The sequence below is a fragment of the Triturus cristatus genome, chromosome 7 (genome assembly GCF_964204655.1).
Source record: "Triturus cristatus chromosome 7, aTriCri1.1, whole genome shotgun sequence".
Taxonomy (NCBI): Eukaryota; Metazoa; Chordata; class Amphibia; order Caudata; family Salamandridae; genus Triturus; species Triturus cristatus.
Window position 1 is genome coordinate 638,854,551 of NC_140590.1, and position 18,125 is coordinate 638,872,675.

Sequence of the window (18,125 nt, forward strand, 5' to 3'; positions counted from 1 at the left end):
TGGGTGCATTCTTGTATCACTATCAAACTGGGTAAAACGTGCAAAAGTGCAGCACTGTGGAGACTGCGTAAATATGTGCATTATTCTAGGATTCTGAAAATGGGCTACCTGCATTGCTGCATCTCTGTTTGCAGAGTGTACAAAATATGCTTTAGTGCAGCACATTTTTGGAAAAGGACATTTGTGCTCAACTATACAGTGTGACAAATAATGTGCATTTCTGTAGCGCGGCGCTAAAGTGAAAGTGGCCCACGCTGGTAATTAAGTAAGCGCGGCCGCTAACGTGAAAGCGGCCCGCGCTGTAAATTAATTAATTAAATAAGTGCAGCCTCTATAGTTAAAGCGGACCGCGCTTTAATTTAAATAAATACATTATAAATGCGAGCGGCGAGCTGCGATGTCGTGGGTGGAAGAGGAGAACATCATTAAAGAAAATAGGGCTTACCGACTTATCAAACAGACTGTGTAACGACACAGGTAAAAAGTCCAGTCATTATGGGAGGTTACAAATGCAGACAAGGCGGTACCAAGGAGGGACTGGTAAGCCTATTTACAAATTAAAAGCAACGATTTAGCAAAGACAGTAACAGGAGCCAATTGAAGAGATGGGCGTGAAATGGGCAGAGCTTCTATGTCTAACCTTAATACAGCATGCCTTGCAGAGCGGCGCATGCGCTGCCCAGGTTCTACCTAAAAGGCACTTCTGCAAAAATGTATGTAGATACGTCATAGTTGACAAGTTTCCCTTGTCCATGCATGACTAGTTAGGACAGCCCCTTTTTTCATATAAATCTGGAATTTGTAGTCTTATTTAACCCAGTATAAAACCAGGACTCAAGTCCCAGAATTCTAATAATAACATGAGACTGGAGTAACTAGTGTAGCAGGGACCTGGGAAACTGGCAGCTATGATGCTTGCAACAAAGATTACATGGACATGCTGAGACCCGAACCTGGTACGTTGTTGCCATCCTGACTTATTACATACGATCCACCATTAAGTAGTCAATACCACTAGGCATTCTGGACCTTGTAGTTTTAATTTTATAATTTTCCTGCTCAATGTTTTGGGCGACAAATCAAAGACTGGCTGAAATTTAACCTAGTGGTATAGGGTCAGTTGAGGACTTTGCTTCTGCAGCTGCATATTTCTTAGCAGTGGCCCATTTCATATTTGATAACTGCTGTCACTTTTGGGTGTTACATTTTTCTCCAATTACCCATCTGCACTAGAAGTATAATCATTCTCAAAACATCAGGAGCAATTTCATAATGTTAAAAAGAAATGATGCTTGTGGAGATTTGGATGTTTATTTTCAAATCATCAAGCACAATTGGATCTTATGAAGTAATCCTATACTTATTCTTAAATCCTCCTGAAGTCATCATGAATAGTCACACCTTGTGAAGTCATCAGATGTTCATTTTCAAGTCTTCCGCAAGTCATCAAGCTCAAGTTTCTAAAGTCTGCTGATGACTTAAAGAGCTTGATGATGTCTAATGATGTGAAAATGACTTCTAGAGTAGTTGGATGATCATCCAATGTGTCTCAGATGGCTTCTAAAGTAATCTTGTTTGACCTGGGAATGTAACTTTCGGGACACCTTGCAAACCCCCCCACCCCCCACCTCCCCCTCCCCTCTCCCTCTCCTTTTATTTGTAGGCGCTGCTTGACTAATCTGCACATAATCTAGCATTGGAACCCAAAATGAATATACTATTTTTTTTTTTTATAAGAAGTATTTATGCTTATTCATCGAGCTGCACCAAAGTTATTAGGAAACCAAAAAATGCCTTTTCATGGAAAGTCTGACTTAACTACAAAAGTGTATATGGCCAGTGTGTTATATTTTTTACCATAATTCTGCCATGCACTACGCCGGACTACATACTGGATGCCACAGTTTTCATCGCAAATGACATTCATGGCCACTGATAACACCACCACAAATTGGACTAAAGTGTAAACAAGAATAATTTGCTCTATTTCAAATAATGATTATATTTCAATCTCCTAAATAAGTAAAACAACCAGATGCCTATTTTGTTTATGATGTAAAATGGTGGTGATTTTCTTTTTGAAATTGCAGTTCTGGGAGAGGGCCTGGCGGAGGGAGACTGCTCTTTTCATGCGGTGCTTTACTCCTTGCACCTGGACGGGAAACTACAGATGGTATCCAGTGCGCTTGCAACATCATTGGTGGGAGAATCTTTGGTGAGATTTTTTCCTTCTACAACCTTTATTGCCAGATTTAGAAAAATAAACACAGCACATCTTGTATGATATGTCTGAAGGCATTCCAGTTTGATATGCCCAGTAAAATATGATGCCTTAAATTGGCGACCCCCAAACTGACATCAAATGAGACCAAAAAAGACTGAAGACCAGTTTTAATTAAGATCTGGCAAGCCAGCCAGATGTGTTAATTTTTTGGGGGTGGAGGGTGGCGAAGCAGTCTCTGGTTTAGTAAATTGAAGCATCTAAAATGTATCTCTGCGTCTGAGCCATTCATCGGTCAAATGGGGTTCTGTGCCAGTTTTTTACCATGGGATATTGTACAATTTTAAAAATAATGGATAAAATCTCGGCAACTGTGCTATATCCCGGAACACAACATTTTAGAAAATATCTTGTATTTTAGGTTATCAAATAGAAAACATGCCGAATGAAGACGGCAACATTTACGGTCTTTTTTTTGGTAAGCCAAATTACAAACTAAGCTGTGTATTTGGTTGAACACAGCTCTTAGAAACAGAATATTAAATAAAAACAAAACATGTAATTGCTGCCCTATTGTAAAAACAGTACACCATCGTGCAAACTGCTAATTTTAAGTAACCCTGGGCGTAGTTTGGGAAGTAGCACTACGCGAAGCTACGCAAAGTGCACTTCGCGAGCTACGCGTAGCACTTCGCGAACTGCGTAGTACCCTGTTCGCACTGTGCAAGATGTCGTTTTCAATGATTGCACAGTGCGGACAAGCAACCGGCACTGTGTAATCACTGAAAACAGCATCTTGCACAGTGCGAGCTGTAGTTTTCTGCTGCTCGAGTCGATTTTTACTCGAGCAGCAGCTTTCTCAACGCGGACTGGTAGTTTCTCATCGCGAGCGGTCGCGAGCATACGCGACCACTCGCAATGAGAAACATGACCTCCTTGCGTTGAGAATCTCGCCGGGAGGTTTATTTTCCACGCTCGCGATCGCCAACTTGATGTTGCTGATCGCGGACAAGGAAAGTCTCGCTTGGATGTCATTTTGCTTGCTCACGGTTGCCAACTTGACGTTGAGGACCGCGCGCAAGCAAAAAATGACCGCTACGCTACGCGTGTTTGCACTGTGCTACGTGCAATTCGCGTAGTGCGAAATAGCGCAAACTACGCGAGCGTAGCGTAGTGCTTTGCCCAGGCTTAATTTTAAGACTCTTGTTAGACCTCATATTCCCATCTTTGCCCAATAGGGCGTAAGGCACTTCGGTTTTTCTGCTTTATTTGGAATATTTTGCACACCGTTCTCCTTTATCTAAAGACCTTCTTTTTTTTTTTTTTTTTTTTTTATTTTTTTTTATTTTGCTGTGAACCCCATTTCTTTTTATGTCTTGGCCTGGCGAAAAGCAGCACGATTTTGGAATCGATACGATTTCAGCGTGCATGTGGGGAGACAAACAATGGAAAAGATGTGCACGCGGGGATTGGATGCTTTACTGGCGGCGTGATACACTGGGGACTTTTTTTCGTGCCGCCATTAAAGCCAGTCCCCGCGTGCACATCTTCTGTCACTCCGTGCCATGCAGAGGACCTTTTGGAATAGATACGATTCCAGCGTGCACGCGGGGAGACAAAAAAGAGAAAAGATGTGCACGCGGGGATTGGATGCTTTACTGGCGGCGTGATACACTGGGGACTTTTTTCTTGCCGCCAGTAAAGCCAGTCCCCACGTGCACATCTTCTGTCCCTCCGTGCACATCTTCTGTCCCTCCCATGACGGGGTGTGCTTGTTTTTTTTTGTCTCTCGTAAAGATAAATTTTGAAGGAACAAGAGAGACACTTTGGTAGATATTGAGATATGCATTTTGGGAAGATGAGTGACACATTGGAAGTTTAGCTACACTTTTGTGTTTGATAAATCAGAGACTCTGATGTCGCCAGTCTTGATGATTTAGTCTGTACACCCCAGTACATAACCACGTGACGCCATATGAGAAATCTTAGCAATCAATATTCATGATTCTTCCCCCTCCTCGGTACACAAATTGAGGTTACTTCATAGGCCACACTCACGCCCCTTATTTACATTCAGAAAGTATTTGACAACCCAAATGCGTTTTCAGCCCAGGTTTGATCTGTTGGATGTTTAGCCTAGAAACAAATGTATTTCAAAATGCAATTATTTATCACACATTTATAAACGAATATTTTTAATTAGAAAACTCCATAAGGCTTGTTTTGGGATACAGAGCCACATTTAAAGCACTCTTGTACCTCCCTCCCTTCCCCCATGCCCCTTCCCATCTCACCTGTAGTTGCTTCCTTGGCAACGCGGCTCCGCACTAGCAGGACTGCGTTGACGTCCCAAAGATGAGGAGCTCAGATGAGCCTGTTTTTCACCTCATTTTGAAACGAATTCCCTGGTTAGATTTATTTTACGCGTGCTCCACTAGACTGCGTATGGTTATTTGGTGTGAGATTAACGTTGGGTCTCGTCATTTACAGATATAGCAGCACGCATTTATGGCCCCTTAGATGAAATGCCTGAGGCTACCCCTGGTGGCATGTTGGTGCTGTAGAAAAACTTAATAACGAACGAAGGACGAACGGCCCGCCGTTTTATGTGAGCTTTTTTCAGTGACTTTATCTCTTTTTCGCACACGTTTTATTTTAAAGAACCTTCGTGGTGATAGAATCCGTGGCTGTGCGCGCTCTGCAACGGATCTATCGCAAAATATTCACTCCCTGTAAATTAAGAGGAGTCGGCAGGTTTTGAAGGTTTTTTGTGTAACATACATAATATTTGCTTCGACTCTGGTGACAGAATGTTGACCAATGCTAAATAAAAGCACGGGCTCAGTGGATTACTTACCCCGTTCATCTGGCCTTCCTCCTCCCCCTTCCACCCCCTCCGCATGTACTTTTGATTAATAGTGTGCCGTTTAGGAAGAGCCCGCATCACCTTGATGTTGGCCATAAATTTACTAATTTACACTAGTGACAATCAATCACTTGTTGCCTGCCAGGACAGACATCATACTGATTACTCATACCCAGGCCCGGCTCCAGGAATTTGTATTTGGGTGGGCCCAGGGTGCATTTGGGTGGGCCACTGCGGGCTCGTTTTGTCGCATATATATTTCTAGGCAGGCTCGCTTCAGGGCCCTCCTTTAACTCTTCTTAGTCTTACAAGGCCCAGTAAAACGCACTCTTTTCCAAATCTCTTTCTAAATATTATCACTCTCAAAAAGTGTTTTTTCCATGTAATGTTCCTTTGATGGGAAGAGGTCGTTTCTGAGGTGGGAGTATCAGGCTCCCATGTGCGAGCCTTCAGGGAGAATCTCTCTTCATTACTACCTCCACCGGACCCCATACTCTGCAACGCACTCCCATACAGGCTTGATTATCCACTACTCCTCTCCAGTGCACCTTATCTCACAGCTGACCATGGGCCCCAGCCCCATATCAGGCACCATCGGGCTCCACTTTCATTTTTCCTTGTAAAAACATTAGTAAAATCACCTTCAAACTTAAAACATTGAATATAGCAGTAAATATAATTAGCACGCACTTTAAAGTAAGTTCCGCAGTAGCCCTTATGACCCGACTGCTACTTAAATAAACAAAAACAGAAAGGCAATGACCGGGCCGGCTTCAGCGCTAATGCGAAGGTCTTTTTTGGAACCGCACCAATAACCTCTTTCTCTGTAAATACCTTTACTACCACCTTCCAACAGTGCCCCTCATCCCTCCATGGCCCCCCCGATTGACCTCCTCCTTGGATTCCCTCACTGCCACACGCCACAAGTGCCCATCTCCCCATAGCCCCTCCTCCTTATGACCTCCTCCTCGTATTCCCTCACTGCCACCCTCCACCAGTGCCCCTCATCTCTCCCTAGCTCCCCCCTCCACCCCATGACCTCTTTCTCGGATTCCCTCACTGCCACCCTCCAACAGTGCCCCTCATCGCTCCATAGCCCCTCCCACTACCTCCTCCTCGGATTCCCTCACTGCCACCCTCCACCAGTGCCCCATATCTCTCCCTAGCTCCCCCCTCCACCCTATGACCTCTTCCTCGGATTCCCTCACTGCCACCCTCCAACAGTGCCCCTCATCGCTCCATAGCCCCTCCCACTACCTCCTCCTCGGATTCCCTCACTGCCACCCCCCAAGAGTGCCCCTCATCTTTACGTAGCCCCTCTCCCATATGCATTTCATCTGTTGTATAGCGCTACTCATATTAGTGCAGTGTGTGTCAGTACTTTACACCAAGCACACATTATACAGAGACAATGAATCATACAAGTAAGTAAATCAGTCTACAGGGAATGTCACATAAGCTAATGAGGATTACAAGGCGTATGAATCACATGTCAACCATACTGGTGGGCAGTATATTTTAAGAGGGTTTGGTCTGGGGAAACACAACCTTAGGATTTAAAGAGTATTCCATGGGGGTCAGCTTTACTGACAAAAATGTATATCTGCCCAAACATACTCATTTTAACAACATTAGAATAATGAAAGACTGGGGACGTTCTAACTAAATCACAAAACAAAAAAATCGAAGTTCTAACTATACCATTCATGTTTGTATGCAGCTCTTTGATGACAGTTAATTGGTCACTGTCCTATGTTAGGATTGTAACTTCTGAACTGCAAGTAACACAAGGATCTCTGTGACAAAGGCAGTAACCCACTGAGCTATCCACATAAAATACAGTTCATCTGCATTTAAAAACTACTAACAGACAAATGATTGCTCTCCAGCAGGATCATTAATTACCAGCGTTATCTGGGCATTTTGTATTGTCTTATTGTTGTCCTGCATTGGCCATTATAATGATAAAAACTGTTTATTTGAATCACGCACGAAGTATGTGTCCTGCTGGGCCTGTGCAGATTTTAAAAAGAAAAACAAAGAATAACACATTTCTTAGTCAAACTTTGTGTCGCAGCCTGATGTGATAAGCAGCTGCAGGGGTTAGGAAAGGTTAATAGGAATAAACAAACTTCTTTTGTCCTGCGCTGCATAGAAAAATAAATATCCACGCTGCAGAACAGTAGGCAAAGGTTACCGTTGTCAAAGAAAGGATTTGTCGCCTTTCGCCATGTGGAGATAAAGGGGTGAAAAAATAAACAAAGCTTCGTTAACATGTAAATGGACCTGTGTAGTACTGGGGTGCTGCTGCGATAATCTCTAAATGTGTGCGTGCGTGCGTGCGTGTGTCCGCGGAAAGCTGTCTCGGCCCGGGCAGACACACACGAACGGGGGGCGGGGGCGTTGAAGCACTTTGAGCCCAATGGCGTTGCGCGCCAACCTTCAAGGCTCCTGTTTGGGTGGGCCTGGCTCACCCGGCCCACCCGCTAGAACCGGGCCTGCTCATACCCCGACCCCTTCCTTGGCCTCACGCGGATGTCTAAAGGGCTTTCATTTCAGGTACAAAACATTCTGCTTTCTGTCCCGTACATCCCCTCAGTTCTAGAATGTTCGAAAGATAAGAGGGCTTAACGCCCAGCTTTCTACGAAAAGGAGAAGACTCGCTAGTCTATCGGCAGCATTCCATTTGTTATCTCATTGGTTCTAATTCGTAATATGCTTACGAGCATGCACTGTAACTTGTCATTACAATATTTAAAAGCAGCATTGTAGAAATAATTGTAATTATTACTATTTTTTAATGCATTTGGAGGATAGAGGCTAATTACAGCGTTTGTGGTTAATTTGTGCTGGTGGTTGCAGTTTTTTGCAAAAGCACTAGGGTGACCACCTAACTCCAGGACACCACACCCACTGCCTCCAGTTCTGAACTTTCCTCTTTGTAGATGTGTTAGTCTAATTAGCTCAATGGAAACAAAGCATCACTTTGTCACCCGAAATGCATAGGGTTATCTCATGAAAGTCCAAATAATGTTGTGCTCAACAACTTTTTCACTTGAATACCAGAACTTTTCCTCGGACAAGGAGTACCGGTACTCATAGGGGCCCAGCATCAGTGCAGGTAAAGATGTGCTCAACAATGTACATTCAAACTGGCATGGTTAGCGCCAAAAATGTATGCCGTTCCACAACCATTGGCTGAACCACGCAGAGAGCAGTTTACAATGCTATCACTGTGCAGTGCCTGCTCCTTACTTCTTATGACGCAACTGCCTAACCGATTAGCAGTGTTCCCAGATTTTGAGACCCGTTCCAAGCCCAAAGCTGCCCAAGTACAACCCCAAATTCAGCCCAACGCAGAGCAGTATCAGACAAACGACCCAAAGGTGAAACTCTCAAATTTGACAAAAATAGCCTTCAGAAATCATTTAAAAATTGATTCTAAAGTCTAGTCACCACAAATACATTATGTAACTGATGGGAAAGCGGTGCAGAAAAGTAGGGGCTTAAAAGGGCCCTCTCAAATACAAAGCTATATCCAAAGCAATCACTGCCTCTGCACCGCTCCTCCGGTCTATCACTGTTAACGGTGCGGAGTGCAGTTTTATTTTAATCCCAACCCAGAAGCCTGATGCCAGAAATAGAAAACTAGGCTGGACAGGCAGTTGGTCTCAAGTTTTCCAGGATTTGGTGGGCCCTCTTTAAGTACTGGTAGAGTAAGATAGCCTCTTTGTTAGCGTACCCAGGGCTTTAAGTGGGCCGGTTCATGCCTGTGCTAGGGACAGGCAGTTCTAGCAAGCATTGAAAATGCAATAGTTCTCGCCTTTAATTAAGTTAAAGCCATTTGCTTTGCTATACAATACCATTAGCAAAGCAAATGGCTTTAACCTAATCAAAGGCGAGACTTATTACATTTTCAATGCTTGTTTTTTTTTTTTGCAACTTGTTTTTTTATTAAATATCACACAAATTTCACATTACATGTTGTCCTTTCGGCTCACAAAGCAATGAAAAATAAATGGCAGATTATCGTACATAGCAGGTAAGTAGTACAGGATATCACTGCGACCTCAATGTTCGCCCATGTGCTTGGCTCCCAAGCATCATTGCTGAGCGTACATAATCGTGTATGACACATAGGACAAATCCCATAGATATTAATCATGCACAAAAACAGAACTAACGATTAAAAATGATAATAATAACTTGGCAGCGTCAGTCAGTCGTGGGTATTACCTAAAATAATCCTCACTCAGCAGTTAGGAAATAATTGTGTGTATATGAAGCCCCCAATCTCCCAGGAGGCAGAGTATCATCTCATCTGAGCGGGGGACCAGATACGCGCACAGGGTATCAGTCAAGAGTGGCAAATTATGCTGAGTTAGGCATATAATTCAGCTATTTTTATAAAACAGTAAGGGGACATGTGAGAGACTGTCCCATGTCCATTCCCTCCACTCCACACCCCCCCCCCCCTCTTCCCCCCGGGACTACACTCCAGGGCAATGCCTTTTCCGCCATCAGCTCAGTCTTTGGCATTCCTACCCATGTACCTCATACTGCCGTAGAACGCATACCAACTCAATCAGCCAGTCAGGGGACCATCCTCCGAGATCATTGCAGAAGCATCTAGGGCCGCTGTCTGTGAAAAGGCCACGTCCTCCTTGCTTGGTCCACCAGCCATCAGCAGGCCCTCCAACATAGTTCCCCACATTTCCAGGTCACACTCACCAGTGCGGATCGTGTGCAGTAGGTACTACTCAGCCACGCCCCACTCACGCAGGCCCACCCTCCACTTATCCAGCCGGTGGGGTATATGGTGGGTCCAGTGTATGGCAAAGCGGCGTTTAGTCAGTACAATTCCCAGGAGAGAAAATGTATGTTGCATACGAGCACCTGACTTGGGTATCACAAGCATGCCTAAGATACAATGTTTGCTTGACGCCTTGATACCCACACCCGTGACTCTCACAGCAAGCGTAGAACCATCCACCAATATGTCTGAAACCGAGCACAGTCCCAGGTCGTATGTAAAAATGTCGCAGGTCCCACATCACACCGGGGGCACGTAGAAAGGTGCGCCACTCAAACCTTGACAATCTCTAGGGCGTTGGATAAGTGTGATGTAAATTAAAAAACTGGGTAAGCTTAAAGCATGTGTTGCTAGCCACCTCCCGGACCTGTGCGAACGCACATTTCCACCGCCCTCTGTCAGTGGCAACGATAAATCAGCCATCCATCTGTCTTGGATTTTTGACACATCGATCCTGCGATCCGCCTTCAGAGCCTTGTATATGCAGGAAATTAGTCCCATATAGGAGCCCGGATCAAGCAGCAGTGCTAGTGCCTGCATAATCTCTGGCTCAACCAGGAAAACGGTCCATGTCTCGCAAGTTGTGAGAAATGTTCGCATAAGGTGGGAAATGGCCATCCGACACTTGAAAACACTCCTTTGCATCGTTAAAAGAAAGGAAGGTCCCGTTGAGCTTCAGGTCCCCAGCTGTCATGCACCCCCCATAATACCACCATGTGAGATTCATGACAGTCTGTATTTGATGGAAACCCTGGATCCATCAGAGGGGGAGTGACAGAGCACGTGTGGCCCTATGCATGATCAGAAAAAACGCCCGTTCCCAAGCCCCATTGCGACCTGCCGGACCACAAACGGGCAATTCAGAGGGGTCTGCAAGCCCATGAGGTACCTTGGGAGTCCTGTCTCCACACCTAAATCTGCCAACAGCACGTTGTCTACATTAGGACCCCCAGCACGTCACTGCGCCGCCTATTGTAGCAGCCCAGCTAGATAATAGAGTCAAGAAGACCCACAACCACCCCCTGCCCACACCAAGGAGTTCAGGAGACTATTTAAGGTCTTGAAGGCAGATTTCAGGATACAGCACAAGGAGTTTTGGAGGGCATAGAGGCAAGCATAACTATCCTCGCCAAGGCTGCTCGCCCCATGACCGAGAGAGGCAGGAGGTTCCAGAACCGGATGGGCACCTCCAGGCCTGTGAGGACTGCTCCCATATTCAGGTCCTACTGGACGTCCGGTGTGTGAGCCACCTGTACACCCAAATAGCGATAATGTTTTTGCTCCCATTGAAGCCCCACATCAGGAAAGTCAGCAGTATGGCCTTGTGCCAGGGCTATCAGTTGGAATATACCCGACTAATGGCAATTATTGTGGAGCCCTGAGGATACTCCGAACGGGACTAGCATATCCAGGAGTACAGGCACCACTCCCTCCAGATGACGCATAAACAGCAATGCGTTGTCTGCATATAAGGAGACTACATGGTACAGCAGTCTACGGTGATACCCCATTGGGCCATATCTCGCCGCAACTTGATCGCCAGTGGCTCCATTTCCAAGGCAAAAAAGGAGAGCAGACCGCGGGCAGCCTTGTCTTGTGCCCCTCTCGATATGGAAACCCTCAGATATCAGGTTGCCATTGTGGACACGGGCCATCGATTGGCAGTACAGGAGAAGAACCCAAGATATTAACTCTTCGCCAAGACCCATCCTCCTCGCAAGGTGTTGAACACTTTTTCAATGTCTAGGTCGACCACTGCAACTCAAACCCCAGCATCGGCCACCGAATGCATCACAATGTGAGAGTATATTCATGTGTGTCCCTCTGCCCGGCATGAACCCACACTGGTCCTCCTGGACCAGGTATGTTACTACCTTGCCCAGACGTGTCGCTTGCACCGTGGCCAACAATTTGGCATCCAGCCCCAGCATTGATAAAGGCTTATCGGAGCCAGGATCACGTGCGTCCCTACCTGGCTTAGGAGCGATATTCGTGTCTTATGAGGCAATACAATCTATTCCATATTTTCTCGTTTGACGCTGCGCCTTTGGAAGTGTCTTGCCTCGTGGCTCCGCCCCACTCCCCAAACCCCCAAGTGTTGCAACTAGCCAACGCATCCTCAGCTGCAGTAAGCTCCCTTTCCAGCCATCTCCTTGTATCCCCAACTCTAGACAGGCATTCCCCTCGTGTTACCACGTTTAGCGCATTCCACTCCAAACTCCTGCTAGTGGTAGATAGCAATTGGTGTTGAAATATCCGACAACTGCCTCCCAAAGGTCCTCCCAAAACATGTTGTCTCTAATGGCCATGGTATGTAGGCGCCACAAGGGGACTCTTGGTCTACCTCTACTCACAGAACTAATAATAGAAAGGAAAGAGAAGAGAAAGGGTGAGAAAGGGGAATAAAATAATGGAAAAATGTAGAGGGGAGAAAGGCGCCCACCCATGTCATGTCCGCGCCCATCCCATTCACATCGTCTATGATCCGGAATTCTGACCATCAACATTCCATCTCAAGCCAGCCACCCTGGCAGCCTCTTGCCAGGGTCAGGAGTACAAACCCCCCACTCCCCGACCCTGGGCAGAGAGCAGTATCAGATACACGAGACCCACTATTTCTTTATCGGTTCAGCGGTCCTCAGGTTAGGGGGGTCTCCTGAACTACATCCCCCATTCTGGTGTCCGAATTAGAGGCAGTGACCTCTTCCACCAGGGCTCTCACAGACTCGCGCTAAGCCTGCACCAACAATGGATCCACTCTCTGCTGTCGTCGTCCCTTGTTGTCTGAGTTTGGCCGCTCCAAGTCTAAGGAACCATCATGGCGCACCAGTGCTTGGTGAGTCGAACGTGAGGCACATTTACTCTTACCACCATGCCTGCCAAAACACACCTGCCAGTCCTCAATCACAGAGATGGAGAACAATTCGGCCATAGGGAGTCCAACAGCTAGAGACACTGCGTCTATTTTGGCTTGCACTTCTGTACTGGGAGGCTTCTATTGCTGCGAGTATTTGAGCTCCATAGGAGTCTAAGTGCGTTTTCTCACTCTCTGGAGGGGCTTACATGGGTGATCCTTCCTCAGCGCTCCCCCCTGCTCCGTGTATGGATCAATCTTCCCCCCCATCCCTGCAGTCTGTCCTTGCCCATGACGGTGCACCCCAAGTCGTAGGGCAGTCGTTAGTGTGATAAGTATGCTGCAAGCAGACCCCTGTCTGTCTCACGTCTCTCCTTTGTGTAGCGTTAGATCTGGTTTTCAGAGAGCCAATCGCAGGAATTAAGCCAGGGCTGAGCACTGCCGGCCTTTAGGACTCCCCGGGGAATATCCAACGGTGACTCCAGGAGTGGTATCTACCTCCCTTGTGTGAGAAATGCAGCGTTGAGCAGACAGTGGCGCCCAGAAAGTGTCCATGGGGCAAAAGTGGGAGGCTGGGGGAGCGGAACAGCTGAGCGCCAAATGGGACAGTTGTAGCAGCAGGCCGGCGAGGTGACCAGGGGATTCCCAGCACCGTTGCTCCCTACATGGGCCACATGAGTAAGTTGGTGTAAAGTCAATGGCTCCCACCTCCAACTGACCAATTCCTTTCCACAAACATATTTCACTACCTAGGAGTAGGTGAAGGATCCTGGTGATCCCCTGGGTGCTACAGACATGGAGGCTCATCTCCCTCCAGGACAGTAAATCAATAGCGAGGCACGCACCAGGATACTTCCCCCAGGGTGCACTGCATTCTTAAACAAGCTTGTAAGCCTACCACACGGGCATACAACATGCAAAATAGAAAAGATTTGTGCAATATTGTTTAAAAAACATTCAACCTTTTCTCTTATGGTGCAGAATATCATTTGCTACCTACTCATTTTACACTTGCAGGCCTAGCCTATACTTCCATTTAGTTACACTTAGTAGCGCTGGCTGCGTACATGCAAAACAGACAATACACATCTTTGTTTAAAATTACAATTCTAAAAGCTTTTATGGACGGATTGAAATGAGTTATTTCTCCCTCCATCCCACCAGCACCTCTCTGGAATCTTAGCTTAGTTCTCACCAGACTCATTGGTCCTCCCTTTGAATCAGTACATTCATGTGCGCTACAGTTCCTCACATGGAAGGTAGCCTTCTTAGATGGATCAGTGAACTACAAGCACTCACTTTGGAAGAACTCTTCTTCTAAATCTGTCCTGATAAACTGGTACTAAGAACAAACCCGAAATTTATCCTTAAAGCGGTTTCTTTTTTCATATAACCCAAACCATTGAGCTTCCAGTTTTCTTTCCAAAACCAGACTCCGTAGCGGAAAGGGCTCTACAAACACTAGATGTTGAAATAGCAGTAATCTATTACATGGAAAGAACAAAACATATTTCATAGCCTTTTTAGAATCTCAGAGAAGCTCTAATCTCTAAAGCAGGAATTTCAAGCTGGATTGTAAGGTGTATACAAACTTGCTACTGCAAGGCTAAACGTGTGCTATCTGCAGCTCATAGAGCCGATTCCTCCCGCAATAAAGGCACCGCTATGGTTTTGCTAGAAAACATTCCATTAGTGGATATCTGTAAAGCATCCACATGGAATACATTCATAAAACATTATAGTGTGGATATCTTAGTTAAACTACTGTCTAAAGTAGGTTAAGCTGTATTAGAAACACTTTTTCAAGCATCTACGTCTGCTAGTAGTTAGCTGCTGCATTTGGGGAGTACTGCTTTAAATTCGAAGCTAAGTATATGTATCTATGGCCAATACATGGTACAAATGGAATATGTTACTTACCCTATAAGCATCTATTTGTAGTGTGTAATGCTGTAGACTCATATGCACCACTCTCCTCCCTGCAAGCTACTGTCTGACTAACACACTATTATACTTACCATTTATTTTTCTCAAACTATAAATTTCATGTTCATCTTTAGTATCTCATTTCCTGCTCCTATCCTAAGCTCACCCGATGAGCCAAAAAATAATCTAACAAAGGAGTCAATGACCATGCGCAATACGACTATAGGAGAAGTCACTATACCTCGTGACTCAAAATACTTTTTTGCAGATAAACAAGTTGCAAACATCTGAGCCCACCACTAGATTTTAGGAGTATGCTAAAGCATATGAATCTACAGCACTACATGCTACGAATAGATGCTTACAGGGTAAGTAAGCTATTCCTTCTACCTTGTTCTGTAGCGTTGTAGTTCTGTTTGAGTACTAGTGCCCTATCTGTGTCAATTTTTATTACTAAATAGATAGGCTATGAGATCCTCACACCATAATGAAGGATAATCCAGAGTGGGTTTGGGGGTGTTTCTGGCTAAAGGGATCAATACCAATTTGGTCCAGTAGATTAGCAAGCCCAAAAATTGTACCAAACCTAATGAATTCTCGGATTTGTGGTGCACATTTTTGCAAAGAATGGTTAACATATAACACCGTCATCACTTTATGAAAATATAGTGAAACATCTACCCAGTATGCAAAGCCTCTTCCGGGCATGCTTGTCTGTCATTATACTGAATAGGGGTTTGGTTGCTCAAGTAAACACTAATGGGGATAAATGACTATTAATTGTGATTGGGGGTGTTAATGTCCTTTAATTTTAACATGGGATATTGGGTTGTTATATAGCGGTGAAATCCATGTAATAATAAGAACTGCCATTAAATATGTCCAATCAAGTGAATCAAACGCTTTATGTGCATCTATAAATATGGCAGCCGCCTGGAAATCTGGGATAATTTGCTGTGAAAGTGCGAAAAAGGTGCACAAATTATCTGAAGTAGATATAGTAGGATTAAAACTCGACTTGTGCGGAGAAATTTGGACTCTTTTGAGTAGATTTAGTTGATTTGCTACAATCTTGACAAGAATTTTAGTGTCCAAATCAAGAAATTAAAGCGGCCTGTATAATGGCCAGTCTGTAGTGTTTTAATCAAGTTTTAGCAAAATTGAAAAGATAACTTCTCATAATTAAGGGGGTAAGGAACTCAATTTCCTCTCCTTGCCATACTCCTTGAGGAGATGAGGGGCCAGAATTTCTGATAATTCTTTAAAGAATTATGCTGCTAATCCATTGAAACCTGCCATTCTCCCTCCCTGGTGTAATTGGATGACAGATTTTACCTCTTCAACGGTTATTGGCTCATTTATCTGTTCCCGCTCATCAGATTCCAACCATGCGGGGGTATGTTCTGCCAGGTAACTTTGTAGTGATCCATCGCCACTAGTTGTTTACGTTGTATATAGCAGAGTGTAGAAGTTTGTGATATGAGTTGGGATCTCTTTCATAGTAGTGCTCCTCATGCCTTATCATCCGCTATCTCAACAATTTTTCTTGAAGCGCACCCAGGTTTCAGCAATGGAGCGAGAGTCCTACTTGTTCTATCACACCTCCAGTATTGCTTCTCCTTACTGTGTTTTCCCAAGATCAGTCTGCTTTCTTTATTTGGCTAATGTAGGAAACATTTGCTCACAACTAGCCAGGATAGCAGTAATCTAGTAATCAGTTTCTAATTTTTTGAGATTCCTCTCCAAAGCGGATAAGGTATAGCTTATTGAATTCAGTACTCCTATATGTTTAGATCTGCATTTAACCCTGATATACACCTTTACGTCTTCCCAAACAGTAGAGTATTTTGAGACTGTGCCAACACTAACAGAGAAATATTCAAAAATATCTTGTTTTATTTTGTTTTTGAATCTCTCCACCCCTTCACCCTCAAAAAAATCCAAGGGCAACTGGCAGGGAGCACTCTTTGCATCTGCAGTATTATAAACGCCAGGTAGTGATCATACAATGTGTGAAGAAGCAGTACTACATCTCAAGTACAGGCATCTTTGGTTGTGAACCAATATTCTGTCCTGGAGTGTGCATTGTGCATTGAGGAATAGTAAGAATATTCTCTGAGAGTAGATGGCGATCTATACACACCAGAGAACAGGCCTCCATTATTTTCCTCAACATCTGTGAGGTGCATGGGAGGAGATTAAGAATGATTGTGGATCTGGCTAGGAGCAAATCTAAAATAGAATAAAAATTGCCACCTCATAATAGGCTATGTGTCATTATGAGCTCCATTTTTAATACTAAATCCTCATAGAACATTGGGTTATCAGTATTTAGTCCTTAGGTGTTTACTAGAACGGCAGTCTACTGCCCCCCTCCCTTCCCTCTCCAATTAATCCTGCAGTATTGGGTACCTGCCATCTAGGTGCCCCAGCTAAGAACCCCCTGAAGTGGATGCTTTCCTAAACCGTATATTCACCTCTCACTATGACAAGCTGTATTTTCGATAAGTAGCGATTGGTGCCCCATGGCAGCTCAAAGCTTTGCGCAGTCCTGGATTTAATATGGGTTCTCTTAAAAAAAAGTCACATCTGCTTTTATACTCTTAAGATATGCCATTATGAGTCTAACTTTTTTGGGGTTGTTTAGACCTCTCACATTCCAAGTGACAAACTTTTAATCTAGTTCATGGTTGCACATCGTACGTAACTCAGTTGATGACATAATGCTTGTGTACACCTGATTTTCAAGCCAAAATAAGACAACTGCTATCCATCCTTTTTTGAGGCATATCCTTGTGACTATCCAGTGTTGAGTAACTAAGTGTACAAAGAAGCAACCAACTAAGCTAACTGCGTCCCCTGCCACTATCCCCCCCCCCCCTCCCCACCAACACTGACATTCCCAACCATCAGTAAAAGTACACTGTTGACCCCACAACTTCTCCCTTGTGAATGTGGGAAGAACTGCTCGAACATCATATGCAAATGTGGCGTTACACATATGCAACAAGCCAATAAGCAGTCACCGATAAAAGGATGCAACCTGCCGTTCCCCACAGCCTGCTGTCAATCCTCTTCAATTCTGTCCATTCGTACCGTAAGAGTGTCAATCTTCCCTTCAATTGTTTGGAAGCTGTTTTTTTTTCCTGAGTAAAAGTAACCTTCCATCTCCTCTCCATCATTTGAATAATTGGTTTCCATCTGACAGTCGTGTGGCTACCATTCCCTCTAGTGGATTGTCTACAAGCCCGCCATGCCTTAAGTACGAGCTTCACCTGCTTCTGTAGGATTTGCCCATGAAGAATGAGTTTGTTACCAACACAAACAAAATAACATGATCTGTAGACAGTCCAAAGGTAAATATACCTGCATAGAAGGAAGAGCATGCTCAAACCCCCACACTCACAACTGGAGAGGAGTTGGGTGATCAGTCTTGGTCTAAATG

The 18,125-nt window shown here is 44.7% G+C and overlaps 1 protein-coding gene across 3 annotated transcripts in view; it reads left to right on the forward strand.

Moving 5' to 3' along the window:
• HELZ (helicase with zinc finger) overlaps positions 1 to 18,125 on the forward strand; it is a 2,003,166-nt gene that overhangs the window by 272,434 nt on the left and 1,712,607 nt on the right. For all 3 annotated transcript variants that reach the window (XM_085617266.1, XM_085617269.1, XM_085617268.1), the window contains exon 5: positions 2,091 to 2,215. In XM_085617266.1, coding sequence (XP_085473392.1) covers positions 2,091 to 2,215 — 125 coding nt within the window. The remainder of the gene's footprint in view (positions 1 to 2,090; positions 2,216 to 18,125) is intronic.